General features: G+C 45.4%; 1 protein-coding gene, 1 long non-coding RNA gene and 1 other non-coding gene across 6 annotated transcripts; 1 reads left to right on the top strand and 2 right to left on the bottom strand.

Moving 5' to 3' along the window:
* Positions 1–303: 303 nt before the first annotated feature.
* LOC148638722 (uncharacterized) lies at positions 304–5,933 on the bottom strand. 3 transcript variants are annotated; one of them, XR_015931020.1, is made up of 9 exons: positions 5,722–5,933; positions 5,056–5,218; positions 4,312–4,420; positions 3,554–3,601; positions 3,163–3,192; positions 2,302–2,441; positions 1,300–1,471; positions 946–1,016; positions 470–537 (listed from the first exon to the last, which is right to left on the bottom strand). XR_015931020.1 is itself a non-coding variant. In XM_088623273.1 (8 exons), the coding sequence occupies exons 1-7, from the start codon at positions 5,880–5,882 to the stop codon at positions 990–992; spliced, it is 678 nt and encodes a 225-aa protein (XP_088479399.1). In that variant the 5' UTR covers positions 5,883–5,933; the 3' UTR covers positions 398–537; positions 946–989. The 3 variants fall into 3 exon arrangements, 2 of the variants coding, with proteins under 2 accessions (XP_088479398.1, XP_088479399.1); XM_088623273.1 differs by lacking the exon at positions 1,300–1,471 and having other exon boundaries at positions 398–537; XM_088623272.1 differs by lacking the exons at positions 1,300–1,471; positions 2,302–2,441 and having other exon boundaries at positions 304–537; positions 5,722–5,931.
* Positions 5,934–6,428: 495 nt separating this feature from the next.
* Positions 6,429–10,003, bottom strand: LOC148638720 (uncharacterized). Of its 2 annotated transcripts, none has more exons than XR_015930937.1 (2): positions 9,607–10,003; positions 6,429–6,760 (listed from the first exon to the last, which is right to left on the bottom strand). It is a non-coding gene; the product is annotated as an uncharacterized LOC148638720 (long non-coding RNA). The 2 variants fall into 2 exon arrangements; XR_015930936.1 differs by lacking the exon at positions 9,607–10,003 and adding an exon at positions 8,617–9,581 and having other exon boundaries at positions 6,430–6,760.
* Positions 6,810–6,881, top strand: trnac-gca (transfer RNA cysteine (anticodon GCA)). Its single transcript has one exon. It is a non-coding gene; the product is annotated as a tRNA-Cys (tRNA).
* Positions 10,004–10,479: the final 476 nt, after the last annotated feature.

The following is a 10,479-nucleotide window of genomic DNA, read 5'->3' as shown; positions in this document are numbered from 1 at the left end:
TCAGATTAGAGGTTGAAACCGCTGTGTTAGTGGCAAACTGCCACTCTCTTCTGGTGACAGAGAGAACTGCACACAAGTAAGGGAGATGGCATGTTTTGCTATAGTGTAATAGATTGAAGCACATAAAAAAGTAGAAAAGTAAAAATATTCAAGTTCAGTACAATATAGCTCCTGCACACTGCTTCAGGCAACAGGCTCCTGGACACTGATGAAAAGCGGCTTGGATACAGGCTATAACTGGACAGCCTCAGTGTGTTACCAGAGTGTGTTTGTGCTCACTGAGTGTCTGGGCCTCTGAGAGGGGGGTTACTGCTCCAGCAGGCTCTCCAGGCCTTGCAAGGCGATGTAGAAGGAGAGGAGGGCGACATCGGGGTTCGAGGGGGTCCCCAGACTGGGGTGCAGCCTCCCTTCGTCCAAGCACAGCCCGCAGGACCCCAGCACCTGTTTGGCCAAGCGCAGGCTGTCCTGGGAAAACTGCTCAGACCAGCCCGATGGCAGGCTGGAGCCACTGTACACCTGCTCCACGAGCCACTGCACCTGCAGAGACACCAGGGCCTGGTCACCTTGCCTTGCTAGAGATGAGCACTGCATGCAGAGAACCGGTTTACTTGCTCAATGCTCTGTCTACATGAGGAATTGTTATGACAGTGTGATCAGCGTTTCTAAGAATTTCAAAAGATATTTCAGCCACCAGATAGGAGAAAACAGACAAAATTTACATGTAATTAGCTGTATATATATATACTGCAGTTTCGTTTACACACATGTGCTATATTTCCAGGATTTAATTAGTGTTTTTTGCAGGCTCACAGAGCTCAGTCACTATTATGGTCAGGTTACCAAGGGCAATGCAGACTCTTCTATGTCTCCTTCAGTCCCTGTCAGCCCCTCCCAGTCCCCCCAGTTCCTCCCAGTTCCCTTCAGCCCCTCTCAGTGTTTGCTCACCAGCTTCAGCTGCTCCTTGCGGGCCTCGCTGGTCAGGTCACAGATCAGATCCGCAGTGAAGCCTTCCAGCTCTGCAACACACAAGCGCCCAGTGAGTCCCTGCGCTCTGGAACCCCTGCCAGAGTCCTGCTGTCACCCCCGTCTCCGAATGGCTGAACGCAGACCAGGTTCTGTAAGTCCTTACAGTAAAAGCGACCAGCACAGCTGCCAAAGCTGAACATAGTTATGTCAAATAAACCCAGACTTTGCGAGGGCAGCTCTGTTAACAAGATACAATACCATGATCTGTGCTGTGAGAAAGAGTTACACAGCACTGCGCCCCGGGGGTGGTGCAATGATGTAAGCCATGCTCACCGCTGAGAGCGCTGACCAGGAGGCGGAGGGGGGAGCAGAGCTCGCTGGGATTCACAGGGTCAGAAGGGTCGAGTCCCACTTAGGACAGCAGCTCCTTCACTGGGGACCTGACGCCCTCAGATAAAGCGTCCAGGGGAGAGGGGTCGTCTGGGCACACCTGCTCCTCCTCCAGCTGCAGACACACACAGGAACACTCAGGCACGTGTCTCCGCACACGGCTACTGCAGCTCCCTGCAGTGCAACTCAAGAGCATGTGGCGTGTAAGCAGCAATAAAGATCTGAGTTGGATGGGACAGGACACACCACTGGTGCATCAGTATAATTCAGCTTTCCCCGACCCTCTCAAGCTTTGTAGTACGGTCTTTTATTTCTGTTTTTCTTTAGCAGGATATTTGCACGTTTGAGCCTGGATTGTTTGTGTGCAAGTTCCTTCAGGTCCGTTTTGGGCTCCTGCTGGGGGCTGGCCCGTGCGGTGCGGTTCATGGGCAGAACCTGACGCTTCCTGCCAGGCCGTTTTCAAAGCAACATTGAAAGTGTTTTGCTTTCTAGCATCAAAAGCAATTCTGGAAATGCAAGCTGAAATGGTTTTTCAGCCAGGTGGCTCTGATTCTTTCAGCTGGGTATCTATCTACCCAGTGAGGTGGCCTGCCAGACTGACACTGCCTGAAGAGAATCATGACATACAGCAGGCACACTACTCCTTGGCTGAGTAGTCTTTATACAGCTATGAATCCATATATGTTTGAGTGTTGCTGCCACCCGAGAGTACAGTACCCAAAAACCCCCTTCACTATCCTTTCCAGGGTGGACAAATATTTGAGCGAGTAACGCTATCCTACAGGCAGGGCAGTCTGCGAAGCTGAAACGCCCAAGGGATGCCTGATACAGGGCAGATACACACAGGGAAAAAAACAAGGAACACACACTCCTTGTTCGAGTGGGTCAGGGTCATGAGTGTTGTTGCTCTTAGATAGACAGCGCATTCCCAAAAATCACCCCTACTATGCTATCCAGAGTGGACAGAGCCTGGCCGGATGTCACTGTCTGGGACAGCAGCTTCCAGATATGTTTCCTGGAGCTACTATCCACATTCCTGAATTCCTGGAACTCCCTCTCAACTTGCTGCTTCATTGCAAGGAAATCTGAAGGACAAATAACACAAGTCACTGTCTCAGACTCTGCATGAACTTCAACCTGCTAATGCTATGTACTGTATGTCATTTCAGCAAAAACGAATGGGTAGCAGCAGCCTAAAAAACAGCCAGTATTGTGTCATGATTGTGCTGATAAAAGGGTTTTTTTGTAACGGTTAATTTAATAAAAATGTATGGCAGCAAATTTGAGTACTGTGCATTTGAGTACTGAGCCCCAGTGCTGTGAGGACAGGTTACAAATGCAGCCACTTCAGCTCCATTACCAGTGACAAGTTTCTGCTGTAGAACACAATTTAACAAATGTGCAGGCACTTAACCACAGCTCATGACTCAAACGAATAACATCCTTTCAAAGCAAGAGATTACGTTTCCCTGTACCCAATATGCTGTTGCAGTTCTAGGCACTGATCTCCTGTAATTGAAATAATTAAGTAGTACATCTTAACTACCAACTACAAAGGTAAATAAGTGTGCAATAACTGGGAGAGGTACAGTATCATTGATGATGAAGAACTACAATTTAGCAAACCATATGTGTTACACTAACAAACCTTGATTCAGATATGGATCATCAAAACATGCTTTTAATACTGTATATATAGATAGTAAAACACAGAGCCCCTGTTTGCAAAATACAAAAAACTGTTTTGCATTCCTTGCTTTTTAAAGTCTCATCAAGAATGTTTTATGTTATATCTTTAATACTTACCACTAGCATTAGCTGCAATATCAGACACTCCTGCAAGATCAATGTGGAAACAAAAAGGTTAAGCAACACTCCAGGCAATGATCCCAGATCAAGAGATAACACTAAGTTAGATAAAAAAAAACTCTCTGATGTGGGATTCTGTTTTTGTGGCATTAACTTACACCTGAATTAATTTAATTGGGCAAACGGAAAGCGCTTGTCCCATGAGACTTAGTTTATGAAAACACTATTCCAGTGTTTGCAAACAGAACCCCTACCAAGACTATTCTCTATGTTCTACAGCAAAACAGATGTTGCAATACAATTTCTGTCCAGTGGTACAGATACTGAAGCAGTACAGACACTGACTCTTTAGGACTCCCGGAATGAATGAAAAAGAGGAGTACCGTACCATCAACATCAAAGAAGCTGCTGTCATTTTCTTCCTCAGCAAATTCACCTGGAATAAAAGGGAGGAGAGTTATGCCATGGGCCTGACCACACTAAGAGCTGTCGGAAACTTGCTTTGAATTAGATGGTAAATGAGAACGATCTCCAACTGGGCCCTTGCAAGCCTGCCTACCCCCTGGTCCCTGGAGATTTTGTTTATATAGGCAACGTTTTTTAATCAAGGAAGACTTGATACAGAAGGGCTTGACAGAAAAATCAGTGTGCTGCAAAAATACAGCAGAGCAGCAGGAACCAAACTGCAACAATGCAACATAATAGACTCACTGGCAACACAAACCACAGAAATCATTGCAATTTTAGAAGGAGCCTAAGGACCTAGTCCACAGTGAGTGAAACAAAAGCAGTACAATGTAGTGTACAGAAGTGACGGCTCTGCAGCGATACGAAGATAAGAACGTTTACAAATGAGAGGCCATTCAGCCCACGTGGCCCATCTGTTAGTAGTGAATTGACACAAGGATCTCATCCAGCTGTTTCATGAAAGGAGCCAAAAACGGCTGGGTAGCTTGTTCAATACTCCTGCAACCTTTTGTGTAAAACAAATCAAAGGGAGGAGGATGAGCAGCAAGGGAGGAAGGAGAGTGACATAAGGCAGTCCCAGAGGGCAGTTCAGATGGCCAGACCCTGCCTGTGCGGGGAACTTTACAGAAGGTGGCATGGCTACTGGCCAAAGCACCCAGGAGTAAACAAGACACTCACTCAGAAGTCCATCGTCATCCATCTTGATCTCTAGCATCTTGAACGCAAGAGTGGCTCCTGCCTCCACTTTCAGCTCCTTTTCACGATCTCCCTTTGCTTTTGCATTCATCTGGATAGAGAGGTAGAACAAGCCAGAGGGAATCGGGTCAACAGGTCAAGTTTCAGACACAATGCCAGAACAAACAGTTGAGTGGGCGCCTGCAGCCCCAGTCCTATGGTGCCATAGTGGTTGAAGTTTGAACCAGATTTAAATAACCCTTGGCCCTGGAAAATGAGTGATTAAATAAGCAAGTAACTGGTTTGATGGAGTTATTAACAGACAATACGAATCTTGGCTAGACACTGTGGCTCTCCTATACAAATGCTGCACACCTCTTCTATAGGGGAACAAGGATGGGAAATGAATGAACAAGCAGGAACTTTACTCCATTAGGGAAAAGTAATGTTAAGAAAAGATGAGGTGTTGAGCTCAGACGCAGCCAGGGTTAGGTCTGACTCAGAGTTGAGAGGCCGGAGACGGGGAGTCACCGTGAGAGAGTCCAGGGTGCTGGGGGGACGTTGTGGGGGGGCACGGAGCCATGAAGGTTAGTGGGTGGAGTCCGAGAGAAGGTGAGGGAGAAAGGGCGGCAGGGAGAGTTAATGGTGAGAATCTTGGGAACTGTAAGGGATCGAGGGTGGCAGATAGTCTGGTGTTTGAACAAGGAGCAGATGGCAAGAGCGCAGTGTGGAGATAAAGGTTCATACCGTGAATATGTTCTTGGAACTCAAACTGAGGGTAGCATCTCCACATAATTTCTTCTGCAGGTCTATGGGTTCCTTAGTTTTAAGGATCTCAGTGATCACATACAACCTGGACAACTTGTGGTCTTTCGGCTTCTTAATCAGCCAGTGATTAGTGTTGAACTTCCTGTAAAAGAGTATAGAAGCACATAAAAAACTCCATGGTAACCTTTGCATAGTCTTTGTTCAGTCTCTGCGCTCTCTCGCTAGTGCTCTTGCTTGCTTGACTTTGTTCTCTGGATCACTCCCTGTGCTTTGTCTGTGTTCTCTTGTGCTTTAACCTAATTTGACTATGCCCTGAACTGTCTATCATGCTTTGAACCCAGCTTGTTTCTATGACTACCCTTACGCATCACCCTCTGTGATCTTGCCCTGTGAATTCTCGGCTGTGACCTCTGCTTGCTCACCTTTTGCCTGCCTTTCACTGAACTGCACCCATATTTGGATTCCTGTTTCAAGACCACTGTATTCTTCAGGTTAGTACAGTGGTGTTAGTCAGTCAGGCAGTCAAGCAGTCAGTCCTGTGTTGAATTTCAAGTAGCACATCAATCAATGTGTCCACACTTCCTCTCTCTCCCCTCTTCCTTCCTGTTTCTGAAGCCCCGCCCCCCAGTCCCCAGTCCTCCTCACCTCTCCTCTAGCTTCATGTGAAGGTCATTAATGTTGACCGCTTCCACCTCCATGGCAGTGGAACCTGCAGAGCTGCGGCTGACCACTGTCACCCCCGCCTCTCCATCCACCACAGAACTTCTGACAGGAGCTTTCACGTCAATAGTACCCTCTTGCTTCATCTTCACTGAACCAAGTTTGTTTGTTGTCTTTCCTGAAGGGAAAAGACAGAGTGAGAGAGGGTCACAGACACACAGGTGGACAAACAAGGTTATTCACTCCAAACCTGGATGGACATTCCCAACACATACCCTTGCACACACCCCAGAACTTGTAACCTTCTTAGCAGAAACCAGGCCTTCCAAGGTAGATTATTAGGATCAATGTCTTTGATAATGCTAAATGCATTGCTGTCTATTGTATGTCCTGGCTTCATGTGGCCATATTTCTAAAATTAAGTGCAAGAAAAGGGACTCTTGAGTGGATGAACCAGTAAAGGCACACACTCACTGTATAACTATAACTATGATTTTCCATGTGTGGGAAAAAAATGGCTGACTCTGCTGGGTAAGCATGTCAGAGCCCAAATGAGAAAAATCCACACCAATGGGCCCAGGTGCAGGGCATGCAGGACCAGAAGAGTGTGGATTTGGGAAAGGAGTTCACATTTTCTAATTTTCTACTTACTGTCTCAGCAGGTACCAATGACAGACCTTACCTTGCCATGCACAGTACACAGCCTCAGCCCTGGGGCTATTCTATTATAGTTTAAAATAAACAAATATTCATAACTCAATTGTATTTTTCTAAGGCGCTCTATCTTTTTCTCTCATCAAAATCCACAGTGTCTCCATGGGAGAGCAGACTTTCCAGCTTTATTCCAGTGAAAGTAAACCTCTTCACATTCAGAAAGAGCCACTTGGTTTCCACCTTCTTCTTCACCAGAGAAAGGACCTCCAGCTTCTGAGCTTCATAGACACTCTGGACTGGGTGCAGGTGGCCGTGAGGGTCCAGCTCCTTCACAATGTCCTTGGTCAGCTTTTTGAACATCTTATTCAGCCTGCAGAGAAACACAAACACTGCCCTGGGTCAGACAAAGCAGCATGTATGGGGGTATAGCTCAGTGGTAGAGCATTTGACTGCAGATCAAGAGGTCCCCGGTTCAAATCCGGGTGCCCCCTTACATCTTATTCCTTTACTTTCTTGTCTCACTATGTATAAAGTACTGTACTTGCTGACAATTTCAGATTGATCGTGTTCGTGCATTCTTGAAATCTTTTTTTCCAAGAACTCAAATGACTGTAATTTTAAATGTTAAACTCAAAATGAATTGAAAGCAGTGTAGGTGAGATCACCTCTGACCAAAAAGAGAGCAAAGAGAATGAGCACATGAGTGGTATAGGTCAGTGGAAATGCATCTGGCTACAGATCAAAAGGTTCCTGGTTCAAGTCTGGGGGGTTCCTGGTATTGTTGAAGGTACACTGTATATACTTGAGCAATAAGTTAGCAAGTCAACAATAGTTACATTGAATATTTCTTTAAACAAACAAGATTGATGGGCAAAAATAGTTCAATCTTGTTTGCAACCTTTTAACCCTCCTGAGACACAGGAAAACTCTCGAACAGCACTTAGCTCTTTACATCTGGAACGCCAACACTCATTTGGGAGGACCGAAGGGTGTTTTGGTTTTCATTCAAACTGCGTTCTCATTTAAGTGAAACACAATAATTGGATAGATTAGCACAAAAAGCATGCCTTAGCCATTGACTGAAGTAAGATTAAAATGGCAGAACTGAGGCCAGCAGTCAAAGATCAGTGCTCTACTGTATGAAGAAGAGTCGATCAGAATAAAGGCAATTGTTATTTCCCTGCTCTGACAGAAGACATTTCTGTTATTTCTTTGCCCATTAAAAGAGAAGCCTCAGAAAATGAGAAAAGCGACCAAATAAAATTATGTTTAGCTGATTCCTCAATTAGATTGGACAGAGAGATCTCTTGCGGACCGAAGTCAGGGGTCCCTGTCAGTTACGAGCAGGTTGTCCTGGAGACAGGTTGTCCTGTATCGTCTGTGGGGAACGCAGACTCCTCAATAGTTAAAGAAAAACGTCAGCCAGTAAATATAGCACTATACCGGACTCCACAACTACAGTTCTGGGATCAGTTCCTGGAGCACTGTCTGCACGGATGTTTGCATGTTCTCCCCAAGTCTGCATGGGTTTCCCCCGGGTGCTCCAGTTTCCACCCACAGCCCAAAGACATACCAGCAGGCCAGCTGGCTTCTAGGAAAACGTGGCGGAAATGGCGTGTGTGTTTGCGTTTCTGTTTTGTGTGTGCCCTGTGAACGGACTTGCTTGCCAGGGTAGGCTCAGGCTCTCCGGAGAACCTTCCGCTGGTTACAACGGTTAGAAAAATAAATGTGGCGAATGGACTTCGTGGACCGGTAAAAAAAGAAAACGGGTGTGAAGCACCTGTCGTGCAGCACAAACTGTAATTTCAGCGTTGTTACCGGCAAATAAATTGACAAAGAAACATGAAGAGTGAAACGCATACCGTTTACTGTAAACTGTGCGAGCAATGTAGCTGTTCCACAGTCGACGAGTTGTGCGTGTTATTTTTTTAACATCAGCTTTTCATTATCTGTTGCCTGGCTATCTCATTTCTTTCCCACACAAAAGAAAAAAATAGAAGTCTAAATTAGAAGTTTAATCTGAACATTACTCGGAAACAGCGCACTTGTTGAAACTCGTTTTTCAACTCGCTTAAAATTCATTATTACATTAATTACGCAATGGTAAATTCATTGTGCTCCGGCGGCAAAAAAAAAATGCCTTCGACTGACATCAAGGCTCCCATCCTGAAGGGCGCGAAAAAGCGTAGAAGGAAGACCAGTTCCTGATAAGCGAATGTGACTTACTCGGTACTGGAGCCCATTCCGATTTCCTCATTTCGTTTTCTTTTCTGTGTCGAAATGGCGCCACCTCTTAAGAAAAACTAATCGAATTACAGTCAACAAATCTGCCTTTTTTGGGGGCGCCCCGCGGAGCGGGGCTTCACACCCAGACGATTTGAAAAGCTTCACTGTGGCCCCCCAAATTAAAATATTGCACCGCAGAATCTCTCACCTCCACTTCGACGACACTGAAAAAAAGCCCAGAACTTTCCGAGCTTTAACAAGGGCCGACATGGCGATTCGGGGTCCCAGAGGTCTCGGCTCTGGTCAGGTTCTGGTCGACCCAGGTGCCACAGGACGGCCTTAATCGTGATTAACGGTGGTGCTGTTACTGTACATTGACTCCTACGGTATAAGAGTTGCAGGTGTCGCTGTTTTCACGAACATTTTTTTGGGGGGGTTGTAGGGGGTCTCGGCTCCCTGCCTCAGGCCCACAGGCCCGTGTTATGTTCGTGTAACTAGTTGCCAACTAAACAGGTCCCGCTTTGGAGTCACAGAGGACAGAGCTTGTCGGCTGCGCCATTTATCTCGTATAAAGATGCGATACTCTTCTTGAGTATCTAATAAATCATATTGCGTGGCGCTACAATATCATTAAATGAGCGCAAGACATTGCAGGTTATTAATACTACAGCATATAGCATACTACTGCTAATAGTACCTTCAGGAGGTGCTTCCGTGCTGTGACCATACCGTAGGACAATTGTTTAAATTCAATCGGAATTTAACGGTTCCTCAGAAATGCGATTAGGAATTAAACACGATAAGAGCAGAGAGAAGGAATGGGGTGTTAATTTCATGTATACTCTGTTTTTATCATTAAAATCAGGTTTAAACGCTTCAGGCGAACGCGGGACTTTCTAACGAGACCGCTTCTCCATAGCTTGTTGTGAATATTTACCTTGTGATGATGATACAACACTAGGGATTTTCCGAATTAAAAAAAAAACTTACCTTTGGTAGTTTTTTCGAGAATTCCGTTATAAACTTCAACAGACGAACTTTGCGTCCTTGGGTACTGACTACACTACTGAATTGTTTTTCAGCTCTTATCCTGGTCGTCGACTCCGGATCAGACTGTCTAATGTGCTTCTATTAAAAGTGAAAACAAAAATACTTGGGCTTATAAGCAATCATTGTTTTTGAGTTCTGCCAAATACCAACGGTAAAACCGGACAAGCCAGATGGAAGTTTGCAAAGGAGGGGGGTGGACCTTATTGGGCCAGTAATAATAAAACAAACGAGACTTTAGACAAACTTTAAACAGTTTCTGTACACTTTCATCCTAAACATTATCATCTAGTAACGGCATCACAGTACAGTTTTTAGCGACTACTGGGTGACTGATATCACAGTACTGTATGTACTGTACTACTCGCCCAGGGGAGATCGACATTGGCTTCAGCAAATAATTTAGCGAAGCAATTTTTTTAAGCGAAGGGTTTAATTCAGGATCAGTTTAGTGAAGGATCAGTTCAATGATTTATTAAAAAGGTTTAAAGAACAGAATAACATCGCCACAATTCACTACCCTGTACTAGGCTGCTTATTTTATTCGAGCAAACAGAAAATCGTCCAGAACCCTAGCATGCTCGTTTTTACCCTCGGGTGTTTCTCCAGGGAATGAGCTCGGGCGTTTTCTGTTTATTGGTTTTGTCATACTTTGCGCCGTCATGACTTTACTGTGCTCCTTACTGGTTTACTGTGGTCTTAGGGTAGGGAAAGGGTAAAGTACAATCAGGTCCAGATCAGGAATCTGTGGTTTCAAGGGTGCTTTTCACAAAAACAAGGATAATGCCAAGACGTGCCACTTACCTTTACTTGAAT

The sequence above is a fragment of the Lepisosteus platostomus genome, chromosome 28 (assembly GCF_059453375.1).
Source record: "Lepisosteus platostomus isolate fLepPlt1 chromosome 28, fLepPlt1.hap1, whole genome shotgun sequence".
NCBI classification, from domain to species: domain Eukaryota; kingdom Metazoa; phylum Chordata; class Actinopteri; order Semionotiformes; family Lepisosteidae; genus Lepisosteus; species Lepisosteus platostomus.
This window is presented reverse-complemented; position numbering and strand designations above follow the sequence as displayed.